General features: G+C 42.8%; 1 protein-coding gene across 1 annotated transcript; it reads left to right on the top strand.

Moving 5' to 3' along the window:
• Positions 1-230: 230 nt before the first annotated feature.
• Vgll1 (vestigial like family member 1) lies at positions 231-20,076 on the top strand. Its single transcript, XM_048457685.3, has 5 exons — positions 231-383; positions 3,946-4,164; positions 14,317-14,739; positions 16,404-16,454; positions 18,812-20,076. Exons 2-5 carry the CDS (start codon positions 3,951-3,953, stop codon positions 18,853-18,855), a joined length of 732 nt encoding a protein of 243 aa, XP_048313642.2. The 5' UTR covers positions 231-383; positions 3,946-3,950; the 3' UTR covers positions 18,856-20,076.
• The last annotated feature ends 4,291 nt before the right edge of the window (positions 20,077-24,367 follow it).

Genomic DNA, 24,367 nt, shown 5'->3' with positions numbered 1-24,367 from the left:
TTTGCTGTGACATCAATTTTATGGAATCCCCACAACAATGTCTTAGATGTACCTGATTCTGCGCAAAGTGGTTATGTGCAAACAATTGGCTTTCAGTTGAGGAGACAATACCACAACATGCTTTTTAATGAAAAAAAAACGAACAAATAAAAAATAGCTATCTCTTTTCCTCATTCCTGCAGGTGCCCAACCAGGTTGACTCGCTGGAGTGCATTTTCTGCATTCTTAATAGATAGCTAGAAGGGAACGCCTTCCACAGCCCCAGAGAGAGGGGTAGAGCATTTCAAGGGGAGGGTACTCATCTCCAGCTGCTGCTTCCACAGTTGTTGAGCTACTCCAAAACGGGAGGATTGTGCTGTCTCGGATAGTAGCAGAGAATTAAGGTAAGAGAAGCTGGGAACTTGCGAGTGGGAAGGTGGATGGAAATTCACATGGGAGTGAGTTGGATGTCGTGACATACTGTGCTAAGTGAGATTGAATCCGGCTTTTGGGGGAGCAGATTTCACTCAAGTTGGTCATTGTGGCAACCACCATCACTGACTCTGCTCCCCAGCTTAGTGGTACTTGATGCATTTTGCAGGAATGTGGTGAACGTGTCTTTAGAGTGTCCATGTGACAGACTGGAGGCTGGACTTCTGGCTCTGGATTCCTTCTTCTAAGATGTTCTACAGTAGTTTGGATAATATTTCAAGGTCCGCTTGGAACACTCAGGGTCTTTATTTTTGTTCCTGATGTCTTCTTAGAGTCGGCTTTACAGTATCTTTTTCACCCGGGTCAGACCATCCCTCTCTCATTGGAAGATGAGACTCTCGAGTTTTTCACAGGGATGTCGTGCAATTTAGTTCTTCATAGGATTAAACTAAATTACAATTATCAGAATGTATATCCCTTTAGAATCAATTTACTCATTTTTTAAAGCTGGGGTTCACTGTGTTGCCCAGGTTTGTCTTAAACTCTTAAGCTCAAGTGGTCCTCTGGTTCTGATTTTCTCAGCATGCTGGAACCACATGGATATATCATAGCACCCAGATTAACTCTCTGGATTTAAATATTCATCAATTGCTGTTTTGAATGGAGTTAAGTATAGCCCAGAGAATTCCTTGCAGGCTGGATCCAGAGAAGTTAGACTTGCTGAGTATGCACTCCTGTGTGTGCAGAGGAAAGAGGGGCAGTGGTAGAATTTGTGGTCGATTCAAGGGCTCTACTAGCCTATAGTGTGAGCTCTCCAAGTGAGCTGGGATGATGGCTGGCTTTTCTCTGGTACAGTCGTTTGCCATGTGCTTTCTTAGTCTATACCCAGTGAGACCAGAAATGTTGCCGTGGCCATGCTATCCCAAGAATCTGGCTAGTTCTTTCTGTGTGGCTTCAGGGCAAATTAGCTAAGAGATTGCAAGCTGTGTCAAGCCTGAGACAAGCAGGGTGGCTGCTGGCGAGGGAGAGCCTGAAAGGACTGTCCTGCAGAGGTAAGCGGCACCTGCAGCATCAGGCAGCTGGAGCCTTTAAGGAAAGCCCCGAAGGAGAATTCTGGGGGCTTTGCTTGCATCTCATTAGGGAAGACATATGGTTGCCTTAGTGTCCTGGCTCACAGTCCTTTTAGGACTAGAGGTCTGTCCCATCCCCACATTTAATAGATGGAGACACCAAGGCTAGAAGAGGGAGAGAGACTTTTCCATTCATCAGGTAGAATAGTTAGAAGTAGATCCAGGCTAGAGCCCAAGAGACCTGAATCTGAATACCAGCTTTGCCGCGATCTAACTTTATTTCACCCTCTCTAACATCTACTTTGCTTATTTTAAAATGGGAGTGATAATATCTGCTTCGAAGATCAAGACACTGGCGGAGATATAGGATAGCTTCCAACACAAACAGGTGTTTATATAGGCTGTAGCTTTAAAATGCTACTGTCTCCACGTACTCACTTCTTTATCATCCTAACCCCCCCCTTTTTTTGTATTGACAACTCCAAGTATCTGAAAATGCATGGTAGTTTTATCGAGGAATAATTCTCCTGCTGTAAAATAGATCTCCAGTGTACAATATTATGATTTTTTTAAATTGTTTTTATTGAACTATACGTATGATGAGTTTTGACAAATATAGAAACTGCCGCACGCATCAAAGACAGAGGTGAGACATGGCCAAGCACATGGTGTTTCAGGGCCTATAATCCAATTCTCGGGAGTCTGAAACCAGAGAAGTATACATCTGAGATCAGCCTGGGCTGCATAGAGAGACCTTGCTAGACACCTTCGTGCACTGGAGAAAAAGATATGGGACATTGGCAATAGAGGTGAGGGTTTCTTCTTACCCCTTCCTCTTCAGTATCTATGCCACAAGCATCCACTGTTCTGACAGGTTGTCTGTGTTTCTTTCATATATGTGAAACCATAGATGTGGTATTTTCGATTTGGTCTTTTCACTCAATATAATAAGATTTATCTGTGTTGTGTGTAGTGGTAGCTTGCTCTACTTTTTTTTGCTAAGTAATAAATAGTTCATGGCATGAGTATATCGCAGAAAAGGCATTTTCCTGGTAATATACTTATTTAGTCAGTTCCCTTTGGGGGGATATTGTAAACACAACTGTTATTGATGCGTATGTAGAAGCATTTGTGTGTGTATGGCTGGAGCAGAATGATCCCAAAGGAGAGCCGTTTAGAAAGGTTCCCCATTTGAGGCCAGTTTGGTCTACAGAGTGAGTTCTAGGATAGGCAAAAACTACAGAGAAACCCTGTCTTGAAAAGCAAAACAGAAGAAAACAAGTTAGAAAGATCCCCTGCTTGTTGCCAAATTCCTTCCTAATGTCCCCAGCACAGTCTAACTGTAAAAGAACCATCTAAGACTAGCTGAAGAATTCACACTATTCGAATTCTTCTAAGAATAATACGAACCCTACAGGGATTTGCTATCCTCCTCCTCCTCCAGGTTGTTCACTGAGGAAAACCTCAGGCCATCTGCCTCCTAATCGTCTATGTTTTCCTTGCATTGTACTTCCAGGACGTGGAATAGCACTCAGCTACTGTTCACTGAGTTCCAAAACATGCTCAGACATCAAGAGATTTGGGAGAACGTCTCCATGACATATAGGCTCTCACAGACCAGACAGAGAGGCAATCTATTAAACCCTCGACATCTGTGTTAAATTCACAAGGTTGGATAGATTAAATAGATCTCTAGCCAGAGTACACAGCAAGTGTGGTTGAGTTTCAAGGTAAAGAAGCAGTCCCAGGGACTCTTTTTGGTTCCGAATATGTGTGTGTGTGAAGACCTTCAGGCTGGTGCTAGTGTAATTGCTAGTTTCGAAGATGGACAGGGTTCTGTGCAAGACGGTCTCATGGGAGATTTGGTGCAATTTACTCTCTTGCACACACAGACTGGAAATCTTGGTCAAGTTCTCGAAGGGACTCTGCTTGAGGTGATTCTGGACACCCTGGGCAGTCTAGAAGCTGGTTCTCTCTAGACTGTGGTAACTGACCTTGGCTCATGCATCTGGGAGGAGCGTACTTCTGTAGAAGACAAATCACTCTGTTACTTGGCCTCAATGCTGTGCCACATTCTCTCTCCTGGTGCTTGCCTAGTCTGGCTGCTTGATAATCCCCTTTTGTCAGAGAAGGCCACTATCGGTGCTTGGCCAAACTTTGGGATGCTGTTTCCTGAACCCTCATTATATTGGGCTTGCTGTTTTTCAAGAACCCTGTGGTTCCTTGTAGGGTCCAATGAGGGCCTGTACTTGTAGGAGCAAACTGTATATGCTTAAGAATGGGACAACATAGTCAAAGTACATTGTGTATCCATATGAAAATGTCCCTCGGAAACTTACAAGTGCCAATTTGCAAAAGAAAGAAAAGAATACCATTCACCCAAACTTGAGCTGAGCCACTCAGCAAAATAGGGCCAGTGAGAGTTTTCATTCGGTTCACAGTTATCTCCTGTGTTATCTTCCAGTCACCATGGAAGAAACAAAGAAGACTCGTGTCCGGATGGTCAAAAGCAGGCAAAAACCAGTGAAGACCCAATGGAATGCCCAGTGCGTCCTTCTCACCTACTTCCAAGGGGACATCAGCAGTGTGGTGGACGAGCATTTCTCCAGAGCTCTGAGCAAGTTCAAGAGGCCACAGGGATGGAGTTCCTCCAGACATGGTGAAAACGTGATCCTCAGGAATGGTGAGTGTTAGGAGGGAGGAGGCTTTCACCAAAAGACCAGCTCTTTGAGGTACTCCGTGATCTCGGCTTTCTGTGTGGCTAAGAAACATCATGGAGAGATTTAGGGTAAAATGGACAATGCTTAGTCAAATGAGCTCACCTACATCACTGTTTCCATGATTGCATTAGTGCTGAGTTTCCTAATCTGCACGATGTTGAGAGCTCTGCCACTGTCCTCTTGGAGCAGCTTCCAGGGCTATCATTATTACTGCCGGCCTGAGGGCAAGAACACCAAAGGATCCACGATAAGATAAAGGACAACCCAGAGTCCTGCCAGCCAATAGTGGATGGTCTGGCAAGCAAGGGTAAAGCCGGAGGGAGGCCCTGTGAGGAGTCTTGCCACATCTCTCTCCCACCTGTCCCAGAGTCAGGGGAGTCTATTGCTCAAGAGAGCCATGTCACAATGTGCGATTAAATTCTTGTTTGGGGGAAGCCATGGATCAGGGCTCACGCCATGCCTTTCATAGACCTTAGGCACTTTTGCCTTCATGGGTCCCTTTAAACTGCAATTTATAATTGCATTTGTACAAAAATAATCTTGACCTGGGCGATGCATTGTTTTTTGTATGTGGAATATCAGTTTCATAATCTGTTGGTTTTAAAATAATGATTCCTGGACTTCTGCAAGGGACTCTAGACATTGTGGCTCCTGTGCCTGATGGGGTTAGGCAATGTGGCTCCTTTTATCTTCTCACCATGTTCATGCGGGCTGAGGCCTTGCTGATGTTAGGAGCTCACTGTTTCTGTGGCCAGGCCCACGTACTGTGGATGCCTTGTTTCACAGGCAGACGGATGGCCTCTAAGCGAGGCGATTTATGCAAAGCAGGCATGTGAAGCCCCTGACCATAAGCAAAGACATCTATTTGCAGACTCCGTCACCCTGCCTTTTTCCTTCTGGAGCACACAAGGCATCAGTGTGTATCTGATGTGCTGACCTTTGCAGAATCTGCGTCTTTAGTTAATTTTCTAGGTAAGCGATGTGATTTTCTCAGAGAATCTTGTGGGTCAGAACGATGTGGAAGAGATATGGTAAAGGATACTAAATCTGGTGAGTGCTGTTTTCCAACCACTCCTCACGACACCCGATTCATGGAAGCCACTCAGTAAACACTGCTTGGGTGACTGGAACTGAGATTTGGAGCGCAGCATAATGACACAGACTGGGCATGTAACAAAGCAAAGGGATTTGTGCTGGGGGTGGGGCTCAATTGGTAGAGTACGTTTCTAGCATGCCTGGAGCCCTGGATTTGAGCTTCAGCACCACAAAAACCAGGTGGAGTAGCACATCCTTACAATCTTAGCATGTGGAAGGTGGAGACAGGAAGATCAGGAGTTCAAAGTCATACTCTGCTATATAGGGAGTTCAAGGCCAGCCTAGGTACATGAGACCTTGTCTCAAAAAAGGAAAAGAAAAATACTTGTTTTGGCGTAGAGTTCTGACCCAAGGTCAAGGGCCCATTTCCGCTATTATTGACACAAGGCAGTGTGATGCAGTGTGTCACACAACGAGGAACCAGGACAATATGTATATTACTGACTTCTTTCCTTGTCATAAAGCCACCTGTAGTTTAATCAGTCATGCAGTACTGATTCAGATGACATGATTGAATTCCTAATTATCTCCCTGTAATCACAGGGACCCCCCCGCCCCGTAATCACAGTAGACTAACTACACTTGGTACCTCTTACAAGAGAGGTTAAGATCCAATGGGAGCTTCAGAGAAGACAAATCACATTGAGTCCGCAGATAAAGTCACCACAGAGAAGGGCTACTTTGTGACACAGAGCCTTAGATCCAGTCAGCCTGGTGCCAGGCAGCTCTACTCCTCCCTGTGAGTGTGATCACAGGGCATGTCACTTTACCTGCCTGTACCTGCTTCCGTGATGCTAAAATGGACCGTTATCAAAGTACAAAAGGATGTTTTCAAGAAGTCAGTGAAATAATAGATACCAAGTGACAAGTAGCAAGCGCTGTGTTTGTGGGGGTTGTTTTGAATGATTATTATGGCTACGATGGCCTACATTCAAACCATTAGGATCAGAGAGCATCAAGCCCCTTCCATGAGCTTTTACATTGTGCGGTGCTTTGCTGGGTGACTGTTCTAGTGTTTTCTGGGACTTATAACCTCACTGTATATGAGTCTAGGGAGCTGCTGCCTACCAGGAGACCTTGGGCATGGCCTTGTTTCTTTAGCAAACCAGCTTCCATGGGCCAAAAAGAGACGAGGACTGTCTTCTTCAATTAGCTTCAAGGATATTGCATTTTCCTCTTGACAGTCTCACAGACCCCTTACATGTTGTCTCATTTGGTTCGGGACTAGGCAAGTATTTTATTAGCTGACCGAAAAACTGAAGAGAAGACTGTCTCCCTCCAGGTCTCTCTTATCATAGCTGGGAGTCAGGTTTCTCCTAAGTTTGGCTACCTCAAGGAAGGGCCCCATGAAAGAAGTCTAGGCTGGTGGAGGTTCTCATTGGTGGTGTTATATGACACACAGGCAGCCTCAGACATGGTGAGAATTGATGAAGTGGCCTTTCATTACTGACTGCTGCTTAGCATTCTCTTAAACCCTTTGGGCCAACCCCAGGCACCATGCAGCCAGGCAGAGAACAGGCCCCATTCACAGGCACCCATAGAGGATTTGCCCACATTCTAAAGGCACTCTGTCAAGCCAGATATGCCAGGTCCAAACACAGAGACCTATATGGAAATGCCACCAAGTTTCCTGGCTTCTTCCACTAAGTTCGAGTTATTTATTTCTTTTAATTATATGTGTATAATGTACAATGGGTGTGCTTTGGGAAAGAAAATAGCTGAAGAGATCTTGGAGTTATCTCCTCTTTTAGAGGACACTGGGGACTTCAGAGTCAGTATCTGGGAAAGCTTCAATAGTTGTTATTTCTTGAGGCAGGGTATGGTCCTGGTGCTCAGGGGTCTTGTCCTAACCTGATTTTCCTGTCCCCTTCCTCCTAGTCCCAGTCCCAAGTACATTCTTAGACCTGAGAACATGCTCAAAGGCTACTAAGAGAAAGTTAGTGGTGCTGACTTGAGCCAGCGCAGGTCCTCTGGAGTCATCCTCAAAGGCTTCCTATCTGCCGCCATTAGTGGGATGGGAAAGAAACACCATGCTTCTCATCCATGAAGAATAGTTATGTGTGTTATAGTCCTGCTACCTGCTTGTGGTTCCTCGAGTGCTGTCAGCACAGTGCCTTCCTTTCCAGCAAGAAAAAGGACCCATGTGTTCCTAGCCTCTGTGAGGAGCCAGATACCACAAGGAATAACTTCATTTACTCCATTCCTCAAAATCGACCCCAGTTTAGACAATGTAAAGATGAGCAAAGCTAGCTGAGTGTTGTGCACATACCTGTAATCCCAGCACTTGGGAGACTAAAGTAGGATGACTGTGAGTTTGAGGCCAGTGTAGGATATGTGGGGGGAGTTTGCTTAAAATAATAATATTAATAAAATACTAACAAATCAAATCTATGGTGCTTACCTTTAAGGGTGGTGGCAGTAACTGTGAGGGCACACATATACACATATATGTACATATGTGTATATGTTAATATGTGTATATGTGTATTATATGGGATTTCCCTCTGTATGCTATGAATATGTTTTATTACAATTGGTTAATAAAGAAGCTGCTTTGGCCTATAGCAGGGCAGAATATAGCCAGGCTGGAAGAGATATATAGAGAGAATAGGCAGAGTCAGAGAGATGCCATGTAGCTGCCGAAGGAGAAAGATGCCCAGAATCCTTACCAGTAAGCCACAGCCTTATGCTGATATATAGATTAATAGAAATGGGTTAATTCAAGATGTAAGAGATAGCTAGAAGTATGCTTGAGTCATTTGCCAAACAATGTTGTAATTAATATAGTTTCTGTGTGATTATTCAGGTGTGAGCAGTCGGGAAATGAACAAGTGGCCTCCGTTTACATGTGTGTATGTGTTTATGTATATATATCTATATCTATCTATCTATCTATCTATCTATCTATCTATCTATCTATCTATCTCATGACTATTATATGAAGACCTTTTGCTAGAATCTGTCATATGGCTTATCTTACTGTATCTTCACACCAGCCCTATTGATTGCTGTGCCCATATTTCTGGTGAGGAAACAGAGGTGCATAGTCTGGTCACCTGTCCAGAATCTTACCACAAAGGCAGGACTCCCTTTGTGGTAAGTGTAGTGCTATTGGTCACTCAGTCTGAAGATGCAATACAAACCTACATTCTACATCCAAACTGCCAGAAAAAGGAACCTCTATACCTAGAAAAGAGAGACTAGGTACCTTGGGGGAACTGACCATCAAAGAGAGGCTAGGCCTGAGCAGGACTCATTGGTGTCCCAAAATAGGACTGTATTTCTAAGATGATTCTTCAATTATCATGTGATTTTGTCATTAGTTAGTTCAAAGAACATGTATTTTGTCCTTGCGTGAATAAAATATGGAGAGACGTGTCACCAGCCACGTGGACAAAGAGCAAGTCAACATGCACAGACTGTGCTGGCCAAAAATTGGACTTTCCTGGGGCAAGGTGTGTGTGCTTGTGTGTGTTTGTGTGTGTGTTTGTGTGTGTGTTTGTGTGTTTGTTTGTGTGTGTTTCAAACAGAGTGCCACGTGGGGTTATTACGCACTAGTATTAAAGGCAGAGAAAGAGGAACAAAGAAAGAGGGGGAAAAGGAAAGGGAGGGAAGAGAGATGGGGAGCAGATGAGAGAGTCAGGAGGAAGACTATCATCCAGTTATATATTTATCTTCACAGCTGTGGCTCATAGTTTGCTTATTTACCAGTCAAGTCATTTCTTGGTTTTGGATTTGAAAATCGCTTAGTTGGAGGTAGTGAGGCTTGCCTGTAGTCCCTCAGGAAACTGAGGCAGGAGGATTGTTTGAGACCAGTTCAGAGTCAGTCTTGAAAGAATAGTTAAACTATCTAAAAAAAAAACAGATTTTTTTTTGAGACACGATTTCTCTGTGTAGCTTTGGAGCCTGTCCTGGAACTCACTCTGTAGAAGAAGCTGGCCTTGAACTCACAGAGATCTGCCAGCCTCTGCCTCCTGAGTGCTTGGTATGCATCACCACGGCTCAGCAAAGAAACAGAATTTTTTAACATTCAAAATAGTATATTAATTTTTTGAAAATTTTGAAATCACAAATGCACACACCTCAATTTTTACACAAAGCCAATTTGCATATAATAGGTTATAATCTATTTTTCAATTTGACAATAAGTAGAATGATACATCTTTGTGCCATTGTTACATATTGTATGACACTGTTTTATAACTTGAGAGTATCATGTTTTAGATATACCACTTTTACTAATTTTATAACATCTAGATTATTACTAACCTTTCAGTATATTATTAACATAACTTTAAGCATCCTTGAAGCTAAAATTTTGCTTTTATCTTTCATTATATCCTTAAGATAAACTGTTGTTGATAGAATGACCAAGGCTATAGTTTGGTTACACATTGACTGTGTCCCCAACAAAGCTTCAGTGTGCTGACGTGAGAAACTGTGAGATCTTTTTAATTGGCAGCGTGGGAGAGAGGGATGGATGGAAGTAGGAGAAGGGGAGTGGGGAGAGGAACATGAGGGATCGAATAGATCAAACCGGATATAGGACACAGAAACAGCTGACCTGAGCTAGTGGGAGCTCACTGACCCTGGACTGACAAATGCAGAACCAGCCTAAGACCAAGCTAGGCCCTCTGAATGTGGGTGACAGTTGAGTGGTATGGGCAGTTGGTGGGGCCACTAGCAGGGGAACCAGTATTTATCCCTAATGCATAAACGGGCTCTTTGGAACCCATTCCCTTTGGAGGGATACCTTGCTCAGCCTAGATACATGGGGGAGGGCTTGGTCCTGCCTCAAGTGATGTGAAAGACTTTGTTGACTCCCCATGGGAGACCTCAGCCTCTCTGAGAAGTGAATGGTGGGTGGAGTGGAGAGAAGTTTGGAGCAGGGGGAGGACGGAAGGGGGAGAGAGAACTGGGATTGGCATGTAAAATAAGATTGTTTAAAAAATAAAAATAAAAAGAGTGGGTTATAAAATAGTTCTCCTGAGACTCCATGTTAGTTCTCAGTTACCGAGACAGTGAGCTATTATACAAGAGTGAACTTGCCCGCTGAGGTGTTACCTGGCTTCCTATCTCCCCATGTAAACAATCTTGTACACACTTCTGTAATGAGGCCATTCACTAGGCTGTCTTCACTAGCACTTGTGTTTGAATAATCTATCTTCCTCCGAAACTATTAGCTAAATAAACCCAGTCTCAGCATCTTGTAAAAGCAAATACAGTGAAATACTCAGCCAAGAGTTTTACTAATTGTAGAGATTGTGAATGTGTTTGTGTATATCTGTCTGTCTATCTGTCTATCTGACTATCTATCTATCTATCTATCTATCTATCTATCTATCTATCTATCTAATCTATCTATCATCTATCTTTCTATATATATGTGTGTGTATACACACATATATGTATATATATATATATATATATATATATATATATATATATATATATGCCTTTATAATGTTGCAAAGTGACAAGTTACCGGATCACCTTAAAACAAAAAGGTTCAATTAAGAGTTCTGAGTAGTGTGTGTGTGTGTGTGTGTATGCATGCACACATTTGTGAGCATACATACATATTTGCAATTATATATATATATGTGGGGGTATGTGTATTCATATGATCTAATGTTTGTGTTTGAATATATGTGTGTACATTTATTGGAATATGCACACAGCACCTGCTTTGTGCCAGGCATGGTGAGAATTCCCAGGGATGTGATGGTGGAGAGGAGAAATGAGCTGACTCCATTCATACTGGGTAATGGGAAAGAGCACTAGTGAGTGAAAGAGAGAGTGAATGATAAAATTACTTAACTACTGCTGTGAAGGAAACAAGCAGGTTAGTACAGAAAGTAACAGAATATTCTCTAGCCTGGAGATTCATATTTCTAAGAGGATAATGTTAGCGTTTGTGTGTCTAGAAAGTAGTCCAGAATAGAAGGTCTGGGCTCCCATCCAAGCCTGGAGGTGGGATCATTCCCTGATTTGGGTGTAAACTTTATAGTACAACAAAGGCCTTCTTGAAGGTTCTGGGATTTCCAAAGTGTGCATGGGTGGGAATGGTGGTATCTAATGAGTGTTCTTGTGAGGAGGGAGGAGTAGCAACCACTTTAGCTTAAATAGTGAGGAGGAGAGAGCAGAATTTTCTGACTTTCTGGACATTCCTGATCTTCAGACAGACCAGTCTCAGGAATTCTAGAGTCATGGGTGGAACTAAGAGGTGGGTCTCGATGCTTAGGGTTGGAGTATATGGAGTGGAAGTCAACTATATTCTCACTGAAGTAAAAATTCCTATCTACCTCAAGTGGCTCTGAATCCAAACCTTCAAATGCTCTCTGCCCATTCATGTCATCTTGTATTTGAGAAAGTATAAAAGGCACCACTTGGGGTCTCTTGCACATGTTTTCAGAAGAAATTAAGAGGAGGCACTTGGGGAAGACAGTCACTGCAGCAGCAACCTTGAGAAAGTCCAAGGTATGGTTTAAGGTATCACCCTATGCCCACAGAGAAGATGGGCGTTGCTACAGGCATATTTGCCCAAGAACCCTGAGAATGCCCACCCAATGAAGGGTCTCCACTCAATGGGCCACAAGCATCCAAACCAGATCTAGAAAAGTAGGTCCCTCAGACCACTCACAATATTGGGGTGCTATGCCTTCAAGATTGAAATCCCACGTGCACTTCCACATTCTTCCATGTAAGCTGTACTGTGGTGCCCCCAGTGACTACCTGGGCCTTTGGACAATGGTACTGCCTAACTCCCCTTAACTAGAACAGAGACAGTTAAGAGAAGCGTTGAAAACCTTCTGTGGCCCTGCTTTCCGCATCCCAGACATTCAGCGAGCACCCGAGGCATATGTATGAGATCTGTAAAGCCGTCCAGACGGAAACTGCCCTGTTGTCAGGGGCCAGGCTTTGCTTCTAATTTGTGCTTAGGACATGCAGTACTCCCATTAAATATGAAGCATAGACGCTGATTATACGAAATCAGCTTAATCATTCTGTTCCAGGGCACACAGTGCCCTGAGTTCTAGTAGCTAGAAATACCAACTTTCAAAAGTAGTATTTACCCCTGTGAATATATTGCAATGTATTTTCCTGTCTTTTGTTTTATTAGAGGAGCCTACTATGACCATTGCTTGATGGGAGGGATGTGAGATGCTGAGCAGAATGCCTGTGTCATATGTGATCTGGCTTCTTTTACATTTGCCATCCATATAACAGGCAAAGCTACCATGATGGGTAGAGATCCTCCAGCAGCACTACATTGGCCTCTAAGATGATTTTTTCATTTTATACAAAATCCATTCAAACTAAATGTTGAGGAGAGCTGAAAGAGGTGCCCATGGAGAGAAAGGGAAGCAGTGTCTCAGACAGACTTGTTTTTGCCACCCCAGCCACGCTCCCCTCCCTGCCCACTCCTCCATTATCTTAGGTAGATGAGAGGCTCCAGGATTTAAGCCTCACCTGGCAGAACTGCCTTCCCCGCTCTCGCCTGAGTGGATGCTGAGAATGGGAAAACATCCATTCATGGTCTGAGCTATGGTAGACATTTGAGATCTCGGAGTCGGCTACTATCCTAGGTGCAATTAGAATAGGAACCCAAGGAGATTCCATCCCTATTAGTCAGTCCACATGACCTTGAAAAGGGTCCAGCATTCACTCTTCTTGCTTAGTTTCCTACCAGCCCATTATGCTTAGCTACCATGGCCCAGTTTCTTGCCATTTTCATGCCTAAGATTGCTTTCAGTTCCTATAATTGTGTGACAGACCAAGACAGGTAAGAACTAATTTCTTTATACAGTTCTGTGGAGTCCTCCCATCTGCCATATTTAAAGTACCAGCTATACAACAGAGCTAACCAATAGCAGAAGCAGAACAAGCACTTCATTACAGAAGACTTCGTAAGGAAGCAATGTTCAAAGTTGTTCACTGAGATGTCGGTAACACAATTGAAAAAATGGAAACAACTGACTGTGCTGCCCACAATGGAACCTTTGTTAGTCTATCTCTGACTTATGGCAGAACAGTTTACAGCCATTTAAAAAGTAGTGTTTGTATTAGCAATAAGGTAATCTTTCAAATAAGTTAATACCATAAAAAGACTTCTTTAGTAAAAAGAACTAAAATCCAACTTTTTCCTTAAGCAAAAGAAAATGGTCCTGATGAAAAACGAAACAGAACAGACAGAACAAAACTGTTGTGCCTTCTGTGTCTCCCTCTGAAATGGGAAGCCCTTCCACTTTACCTTTTTCTAAATCATATTGTATCTTTCTGCAATCATTCTGGATTTAGTCAAAAAAAAAGAGAGAGAAACAAATGTTTAATGTTTTTACCTTAATGTTTCTGGGCTTAAGCTTGTGCATAAATCTTGTGGAAGGAAGTGATGACATTAAAATTAGTAACTTGAAAAAGGCTCGTGTTTGCCTCCATTCATTGCTGTGGGAGGATGTTTGTTTTGTTTGTTTCTCGAAACTGCATCTGCTGAAGCCCAGAGTGCTCTTAGATTCATTGTATAGCCCAGGCTGGCCTTGAACTCAAGCCAATCCTCCTGCCTCAGTCTCCGGAGCATGAAATTATAAGCATGTGCCACTATGCTCAATGATATTCATGATATTTTAATGAAGCAAAACCAGTCTGAAAAATAATATAAACAAATCTAGAGGTGGCAGTAGCTACTTATGGACACTGTGGTTAATGTGGTTTTTTTAAAAAACATTTTCTGCTTACTTTAAGTCAAAAATATACTATGGGGCTAGAGAGATTGCTCAGTGGGTAAAACCTCTTGCCAAGAAAGTATGATGCCTTCAGCTCAATCTTTTGAGCCCATCAGTGAAGGAAAGAACTGACTCCTGAAAGTCATTGTCTGGCCTCCTGCACTTATAAACACACCTCTCTCACGACAAATAATAAAAATACATTATATATATATTTATGTATACCATGTATAGTAAATTACTTCTATTTTGGACATTTGGCGAAAATACTTAACATAATGTCTGAATCTTTTCCAGATAGCAGCATGCCCCCGAATCAGTGGCGTCTCACATCTTCCTGGGCAAAGCCACGGCCGGAAGCATCGCTTGCAAATGGCGCCAGCAGCAGCAGCAGCTTGAATGAATGTGGTCCTAAGGCTCTAGCCCAGAGTCCGCTGTCTGTTCCCAAGACCCCCTCTGCACATCCTCAACCGATGTGGCATTTTCCCTCCCTAGCGAGGCCAGACTTCCTAGAGCCTACCTACTTTCGTATGTTCCCCGACAGGCATCCGGCTCCCGAGGTCTACCCTGACAGGAGACGCGGGTCCTTTCTACATTTTCTCCAGCAGGATAGATACCTAAATCGTCCTCTGGAACCTGCCGCCAGGGAGAACTGCAACCCGGCCAAGACAGCTGGAAGCTCGGGCCTGCACGGGAACCTGCCTCCAAAATCAGAGCACTGTAAGGAAATGCTAACAGATACTTGCAAGCTCATTGTGGTTGGCAGTGAGTTGGAGGGCATGAGGGACTAAGACAAATACTGCCCCTCTGGACATAGATGAGGCTGCCACCAAGAGGCGTGATTTTACTTAAAACTTCCATATGTTTTCACTAGGCCACATTGACATACACAGTTTATGGGCTAAAGGAGACAGTCAGACAGGCAGGCTTCGCCTGAAATAATCTCCCCAGTCTGTTGCCTTGGCTTTGTCCTGGAAAAAACGATGGGCTTATGCCTAAAATCATAGAGTCTCATATTTACCTCCACTCCACTGAATAATCTATTTGCAAAACAGAGCTCTATGACGTACCTACAGGCTCTTAACTCTGTTCTCCAAACAGGTTGACAACTTGCAATGATGCCAGACTCCTGGGCAAAAACAAGGGCAATCTATACCAACCATCTGCTCCACACATTAAAATTCAAAGCAGCTGGGGAGGCCGCCCCATAGCTGACTGCAGATACAACAGTGTCTGGCTGCCTGTGACTCCCTCCTGCACCCCAGGCTCCTGCTTATTTTCCTTTAGGTTTCTGCGCCCTGATCCCATCTTCTCCCTCTGTACAAAAACCAGACTGAATCTAGATGTAAAAGACTCACCAGAGAACAGGAATCCCTTTGTTGCTATTGTTGTCTTTTTTTTTTTTTTTGAAGAAAATGAATGGGGGAGAATTACGTGCATTATACTTTCACCAAAATAGTGATGCACTCTGCCAGGAGATTTGCCTTTCTTGTAAAATGCTTGATAGATATAAGAGATACCATACTCTTTCATGAAGCCAAGGCTGCATCCTCTAGCATCCTGTACCCTGGATGAATTATTTTCTTCCACAACTTTCTAATCCATACATATCTGTGGTTTCACACCCGAAGGAAACCACTGGATGTTGTCCTTGCTGTGAATAAGCATACAGTCCACAAAGGGCCGATTCAGCATAGCCCACAAAGTGTGACACTATGTCCCATGTTAAAAACAAATTTCCCATTAAAATAGGACCCCACTATTTCCCTAGTTTAATTAGCTATATATAGAGAAAAGAAATCATGCAAATTGTATGCTTAGGAAAGTTCTGAAAATGTATATTTCTGTCTTCTTTTACTGGATTTAGAATGAAAACGAGAACAACTATGTTTATATGTATATCTATGCATACGCACCGCGGAACTCTGCTTCAACAGTTGCTTAGAAAGCAGATGGCTCAAATCAGCATTTCCCAAACATAACAGCTCTATAAAGTTCCAATCTGATTCAGCAAACCTTTAGTGAGCATCTACTATAAGCAAGGCACATCAGGGCCAAAGAAGGATGTAGGCATTGTCTATTGCCAAGACTGCTTCACACATTCGCAGAAATATTTATCATCTAAGTCTTCACATTCCCCTACCAATGCTGACGTTGTTTGCATTCACTGGTGTCTGATAGTCCAGAATTCACACTACGTTAGAGCTCCTTCATTAGCTCTGCCTGGGAGATGGGGAGAAGTTGTTAAAGGATGTTTCACGAGCAGAAGAATCTTCTATTTTCAACATCTGATAAGAGAAATCACGTTTTGTGTCCATAAACTGAAGTACAGGCAATCTGGGATCTCTGGGGTGCTACATTCATGTCTTCTTCTTCTTTTCTAGATAAGAAAATCTATGGCCATGAATCTGCCAGCCCCAGTCTTGGCAATGAAAGTAAGTAAACTTTCACTGGGTTTGGACTTTAACAGTGTAGCTTTGTGCCCTGAAAACAAGCGTGAAGAGTGTGTACTATAGCAACTAGAGTCTCCGGCAGCTTCTGAGAGCCTTGGTTCCGCTATTAGTATTTTTATTGGTTTCATCTCAGTTTCAGAGTCCGAATATGCACTTTGTATTTTGCTAACTTTCTTGAACAGGCTCTCATTTTGCCAGAGAAGCAACTCTACTGAATTCTTTCATCTGAGCCCAAATCTGTCAAGGTGACTCACTAAGACGAATGAAACCATGAAGATTAGCTGTCTCGGATGTTCAGCCACCCCAGCACTAAATCTGTGGTCAGGGAAAGTGTGTCTGAGGCCCAAGGGCAGGAACCTGGGCTTTACACTAAATTCAAAATTAGAAGCTTCAAACAGAACAGTTTGGATAGAAAGGAAAGAGAGATTTGATGCAACCTAACTAAGTTCAATGTTCCAATTCCAGCTTTGGTACTTACTAGTCTCAGGAACTTGCTCATAGTTTGCAAACCTCCCTATGCCTTAGGTGCTTCATTTATAAGACTATTATAAAATTAGTGACCAAGTGGTGGTGGCACAGAGGCAGGCAGATCTCTGCAAGTTCGAGGCCAGCCTGCTCCACAGTGCAAGTTCCAGGACAGGCTCTAAAGCTACCAAAAGAAGCCTTATCTCAAACCCCCCAGATAGATAGATAGATAGATAGATAGATAGATAGATAGATAGATAGATAGATAGATATAGTGGCATACCATATAGGGGTTCTGTGGGAACTTAATGAAATAATGTAAGTGAATGCTTATAATTATATTTAGCTATACTGTGGTTGTTTGAAAGAAAATAGCCCCCAAAGGAGTGTTACTATTAGTGGGTGTGGCTTTGTTAGAGTAGGAGTGGTATTGTTGGAGGAAGTATATCACTGTGGGAGTGGGCTTTGAGGTCTCCTGTGATCAAGCTACTCCCATGGAGACAGTCTACTTCCTGTTGCCTTCTGATTAAGATGTAGCTAGCACCAGTTCGCCTGCATGCTGTCATATCCCACCATAACGATAATGGACTGAACCTCTGAAACTGTAACTGAGCCACCACAATTGAATGTTTTCTTTTATAGGAGTTATCATGGTCATGGTCTCTCTTCACAACAATAGAAACCCTAACTAAGACACATAGTTAGCCAATGAAACAGTATAAAGTGTCTCAGAAGTACAGGTGCTGGCCAAGAGTGTTTTCTTAGCAGGCCCTGGGGTTTATCTCTAATATAATACAGAACCAAAAGCAAAGCGCACAGGACTTCTTAGAAAGCATTTATTTTCCCCAAACTTACTCAAAGAACAAAAATAAGAACCACCAGCATAGTCCCTGAGCTCAAACATTATATAGTTCTGTGGTGACCAAAGCAGCAGGGAGACATACTCCAGGCTGCAGTCATTACTACTTTCTCTGCCTTAGGGACTTCAGTACCAGTAAAGCAGGATCCTAAACCACATCCAGAAAAGAACTTCAGAAGCGAAGCTAGCAAGTGTATTAAATAGAGCTAAGGGGAAATAAATGATTTGGATTGGTGTAAGGACAAATATACATATTTGATTTTAAGGTATTTTAATTTGCATTGATCAAAGGATACAATTTGCAACAAGGTTTGAAGATTAAGCAAAGGTCAAAATTAAATTGTTTAAAATTAAATAAAAAGTATGATAATTGGTGGAATTATTTCTCTTATCTTAAAGACTTTTGCAAATGATATATAGTGTAGCGTGGTTCATGAAGTGCATCATTTAGATTTAATGATGAGAAAGGAATACTGATACAGTTAAAATCAAGGCCACAGACAATATGGCTCTAAGTAAGCATTAGGGGGGTTGTTTTGTGTTTGTTTTCTGAGGTTTCACACATTGTACTTAATCAAGGAAAATAACCATGAAGAAGATGTGATAAGAAATAAACTGACATTATCGTCCAGTGTATGGTCTTATACTAGAATCATAGAAAGTACTCATTATTAATACATCCATTCAACATGAGGAATGTAGAGTTCAAATAGGCTAAGGAAGTGGCTCAAGGTCCCATAGCTAGGCATTGGTGACCTTGAACTCACCCCTGGGCTTGTTTTATTCTTTTTTATTTTGTTTTGTTTTTTTCATTTTTTCAGAGACAGGGTTTCTATATGTAATAGTTCTTGCTGTCCCGGAACTTGCTTTGTAGCTCAGGCTGGCCTCAAACTCACAGAGATCCTCCTGCCTCTGCCTCCTGAGTGCTGGGATTAAAGGCGCATGCCACCATGCCTGATGGCTCAGTTGATTCTAAAACTAGCTTCTTCATCATGACGTTTACCCTGTTTTCCAGGAAGTCAGTCTCCAGAGAGAAGAAGAGATCTCTACTTTTATTAGCCTCGGTGGGAAGAACAGAATTCCTTTTTGCTCAGCATGATCATGCTTTTCTACTGTGGATCCAGAAGCCCTAAAGAATTTACCTGTCGCTCTCTGTCCCCGCTACTAAGAAATATCCCATCAGGCACAAGTTGCTGCCCTTTTTCAGTTTTGCTCTCCTTTTCCTTAGCAACTGTGCCCGATGGCAGGGGTTTTCAAACATAAGCAAATCCTCAGCCCATAAAATGTCCCAAAGAGCTGTTGTGGGGTGGAATGCACAGAGATCCACCTGCTGACCGTTGTTCCGCCTCACTGTGTCCTCTGTTCTCTCCCTTAGAAGCTATGAGCTCTCAGCTTTGCAAGCAGTGTCCTTAAACCAGACCTGAGCTCATGGGATTTTATGAGGCTGTTTGGCTTTTCTGACTAAATCAAGAGATCAAAACAACTCAAAAAAGTTCCAGGTTAAACCAGACTGCAGCCAACCTCACTCCAGCCTCAGAGAAAAGCCAAATAAAAATGATAAGCAAAAGGCTCCCCTCCCCATCAGGGAACTGGTTGAGGCTGCTGACTTCCTCCTTCTTCAACGTCTGGACTCCAGACTTTAGGGAGAAGCTGAAAAACCTCCATTTGGACCTCCTCATTAAAATATTTTGCTTAGAAAATTTAGTTCTTCAGTTCCAGATAGCTGATTTTCAGGGGCGTTGTGGAGAAATCTGAGATGGAGATTGAACCAAGTCCCCATTCCAGCATGGGCCCTGCTGCTGGAGCAGAACTTATTCTAGAAGATTCAAGCCTTTTCTTGGTTGCACTTCCATGAGTTTCTGCAATGCCTTGCTCTGAAGATGAGGATCATGACATCTAGCACCCAATAGGTGCAAAATTGGACTTTTGGGGTCCTTGCAGCATCTTTAAGGAGCCTAACTAGCCTATACAAACCATGTACGCCCATCTCGAAGCTCAGGGTTAGCAATATCTGGGTGAGAGTGACTTTCTTTTAAGTACTGAAATGTTAGGGTCATCCATGCAGATGCCCACAGTTGCTTTTGTTAAGTTGGAGGGACAAGGTGAGGTTTACTTTATCGCCCCAGTCTGGTAGATGGATCTTATTTGTGTGACCTGGCTACTTGCCACGTGATGACCCCGGAAGCCCCTGCCATCAGTGTTCCCTACCCATGACATACTTGCTCTTCTGCAACAACCCAGAGGGTGAAGAATAATAAAATTATGCTGTTTTAGATGCCACTAGCTTGTATTCTATGTATTTTCTTTTGGTCTTGGGTTGACTTTTGCCATCCACTATCTCATTTAAACTTCCAGACAATCTTGAGGTTAGCATTATCATTCAGCTACAAAACCCTGAAACTTACCCTGGAATAAAGATACAAATGGCTGCCAATTTCCCTACTTCAATTAAGAGGGGACAAAAGAACTTTGACTGGGAGACTCCATGCTCCTCTGACACACATAGGCAAATTCTTGTCCAGATCAGCTGCTATTCAACCTCTGATGTAGACGTCCAGGTCTGTCCTGTTTTCAGCTGCCCACATGACTTCCAAAGAGCCTTTTATCATTTTACTTTTGCAATTTTAAAATGTTCCACCCTACCCCTGCCTACAAAATCTTTACCATTCTTTACATACATAGGAGGTGTAGCTGGGCCCTTTGTACTGTGTGTGTATAGCCTCACATAAACACTGGTTGGTTATCGGGTGGTGTGTTAGTGGAGTGTGTGTGTGGTCGTGGGTTGGGCAGAAACGGCAGCTTCCCAGCAGATTGAGCAGTCTTGATGCTGTGGGAAGTCCTGTAGTGTTGGAGTTCCGAAACCAAATTCACATCTCTCTACAGTTGGGGACGTTTAACAGCAGCCTGGTGGGCTCTGACTCATCATCTACCTTGGCCCTTACTCTGCAACACATACCCCTTTCTGACCTTTACAAGCTAAAAGAACCGAAAGTGCTTCAAGAGGGCCGGAAATTCTCACATGTTTGAATGATGCCTATCTCTACTATAGCAAAAACAAAACGAAAGGTAACAGAGCCTACCTTTCTTCTTTTATTCTTCTCTCATACATTACATCCTGACTGAAGTTTCCCCCTCTCCACTCTTCCCAGTCCTCCCTGCGCCTCCCCAGTCCTCCCTGCGCCTCCCCTCTCCCCCAGACACACTCATCTTTCATTTCCCTTCAGCAAAGAGCAGGTCTCCCAGGGATATCAACAGAACACGGCATAACAAGTTACAATAAGACTAGGCACAAACTCTCTTATTCAGGCTGGATGTGGCAACCTAGTAGGAGGAAAAGGGTTCAAGAACAGGTAAAAAAAAAAAAGTCAGAGATACCCCCTACTCCCACATAGATGAGCAAGTGTCCCTGAGGCATTATGAAGCACCTTTTGGGTATATGCCCAGGAGTGGTATTACTGGTCTTGAGGTAGATTCATTCTCAATTTTCTGAGGAACCACAATATCAATAATCATAGTGGCTGTACAACTTTGGACTCCCAACAGCAATGGAGGAGTCTTCCCCTTGCTCCACACCCTTGCCCACACGAGCTTTCACTTATGTTTTTGATCTTAGCCATTCTGACAGGTATAAGGTGAAATTTCAATGTACTTTTGATTTGCAGTTTCCCGATGACAAAAAATGTTGAATATTTCTTTGTTTCTCAGCCATTTAAGAATCCTCTATTGAGATTCTCTGTTTAGATCTGTAACCCATATTTAGTTGGATTATTTGGTTTGTTAATGTCTAATTTCTTGAGTTCTTTATATAGTTTGGATATTAGCTTTCTGTCAGATGTAGGGTTGGTAAAAATCTTTTCCCATTTTGTAGGCTGCTGTTTTATCCTCTTCACAGTATCCTTTGCCTTACAGAAACTTTTCAGTTTCATGAGATTCCATTTATTAAGTGTTGATTTTATTGCTTGTGCTACTGGTATTCTGTTCAGAAAGTTGTCTCTTGCCCCAATGTATTCAAGGCTATATTCCTCACATTCTCCTCTATCATGTTCAGTATATCTGAATTTATGTTGAGGTCTTTTATCCACTTGGACTTGAGGTTTGTGTGTGGTGATAGGTATGGATCTATTTGCATTCTTCTGCATGCTGGCATCCAGTTAGACCATCACAATTTGTTAGTTTTGTTCTTTTTCCATTGCGTATTTCTAGCTTCTTTATTAAAAATCAGGTGTCCATAGATGTGTGGATTTTCATCTGGGTCTTCAGTTTGATTTCATTGATTCACCTGAATAAAGACCATCTTAAAACTTCCAAGTAGAAGTCCATATGAGCCTCCTACTCCATCCAAGATGAAATGCTGATATACAATCTTAATGAAATTCAGTGGTTCAAATACACACAAAAGACACGGAAGTAGGAGGAGATTGCTTGGGAAGAAGGGTTTCACTGGAAGCAGTGGGGGATGGAAGAGGCCAATGGCGGGCAAAAATAAAATTCATTATACACATGCACGAAACCTGTCAAGAAAATAAATAAAATGTTTCAAGTGAGGGACAAGGGAGATGACTCAGCAATTAAGAGCATTGATTGATCTTTTAAAGGTACCAGGTTTGATTCTCAGCACCCGTTCTAGGGGTGGGATCTGATACCTTCTGGCCTCCGTGGGCACTGCATGCACATGGTGCAGACACAGCATGCAAGTAAAACATCTATTCACATAAAATAAAAATAAGTAAGTCTAAAAAGAAACGTTCCAAGTGGGAATGTCATTTGCAGATGCAACGGAAGTTTACTTCCGTTTAAACATTGTTTTCATTCTCGAGAGCAGTGTCGTGAGTGAATAGTGAAAGGTGAAATCAATAGAAAGGTGAAATCAGTCCTGCACAAGGGCTAATTACAATAAACAGGCTTTTCTCCCATGCAGACCATAAAGGATGGCCTTTTTCTAACAAAATGTCCGCAGTTAACGTAAGTGATTGAAATAATTAGATAGTCTGATGTTTGTCTCTGCCTGATCCCTCCCAGTATTCGGGTGAGCCTGTGCTATCATTGCCTGACTTTTGCATGGATACTGGAGATCTGAACTCTCATGTCTTCATGCTTCGATGGCAAGCATTTTATCCAATCCCAGTTTAATGGTAATATATTGAAATAGCATGTTACTATGATGTTTTTTGTAAAAAAAATAGACCAGTGGTGATTTTAGAAATAAACACAGAAATGGCATTTTCATGAGCATTATTTCTTCGTACATAATGTACAAATAAAATCTCAAGAATCTTCTCAGTGGAAATTCCTTAGAATCTATGAGGGTGACCACAATTAACACTCTTAGTAATGTGGGGTACGGAGTCTGAACCAACTGTCTTCCGTAGCCAGGCAAGACTTCCAGTAGTAGGACTGGGACATCAACCCAGTCACAAAACCTTCCATCTACAATCTGTCCTGCCTGCAATATGTGCTAGGGAAATGGTGGCACAGAACTTGTAGGAGTGGCCAACGAATGACTCTGGTCTAACTTGAGGCCCATTCCAGGAGAGGGAGCCCTTGCCTGACACTGCCTGGATGGTCAGGAACCAGAGGTTGGGCATCACAGAGAGTGAGGATAGAACCAAACACAACTGGAAAGCAGAAGTCAATGAAATGGTTCTTGATACTCTACTATACTCATAGACCAGAGCCTGGCATAATCATCATCAGAGAGCCTTCATCCAGCAACTGATGGGAACAGATGCAGAGATACACAGCCAAACATTAGGAGCTCAGGGAACACTGGGGAAAGAGTGGAGGAAGAATCGTAGGAACCAGAGGGGTAAGGATGCCACAAGAAAACCTACAGAATCAACTAAGCAGGGCTCATAGGGGCTAACAGAGACTGAATGGACAATCAGGGAGACTGCACAGCACTGCTCTGCATGTATGTTATGAATGAGTAACTTGGTCTTCTTGTGGGACTCCTAACAGTGAGAGTGGGGGCTGTCTCTGACTCTTTTGCCTGTTCTTGGAACCCTTTTTTTTCCTGCTGGGTTGCCTCATCCAGCCTTGATATGAGGGTTTGTGCCCAGTCTTATTGTAACTTAATATTTCATGTTCAGTAGATATCCCTGGAAGGCCTGCTCTTGGCTGAAGGGAAACAGAGGAGGAGTGGATATGGGGCAGAAGAGAGGTGGGGGGGCAACTGGAGGAGTGGAGGGAGACAAAACTGGTTGGGATGTAATGTATGAGAGAAGAATGATCAAAATAAAATTTTTTCTTAAAAATAAATTTGGTTACTTTTTCTTCATTTTAATTGGTTTGCATGTGACATTTCATTAAATCTTTATTTCCCCCCCCCCTCTTCTTTTGTTTTTGAGACAGGCTTTCTCTGTGAAGCTGCTGTTGGTCCTGGAACTCACACTGTAGACCAGGTTAGCCTCAGATTCAGAGAGCTGCCTGCCTCTGCCTCTTGAGTGCTGGGATTAAAGGTGTGCGCCACCACTGATCAGCACCATTAGTTTTCAAAATGGGAAGCCCTGGTGATTCTCTGAAAAAATCAAAACCCACTCTTGGGTATGTACAATTGATTCTTAAGTCATTC

Source organism: Myodes glareolus, chromosome X (assembly GCF_982192425.1).
Source record: "Myodes glareolus chromosome X, mMyoGla1.1, whole genome shotgun sequence".
In the NCBI taxonomy this organism is placed as follows: Eukaryota; Metazoa; Chordata; class Mammalia; order Rodentia; family Cricetidae; genus Myodes; species Myodes glareolus.
Note: the sequence above shows the minus strand (reverse complement) of the source record. Positions and strands in the feature narration are given on the sequence as shown.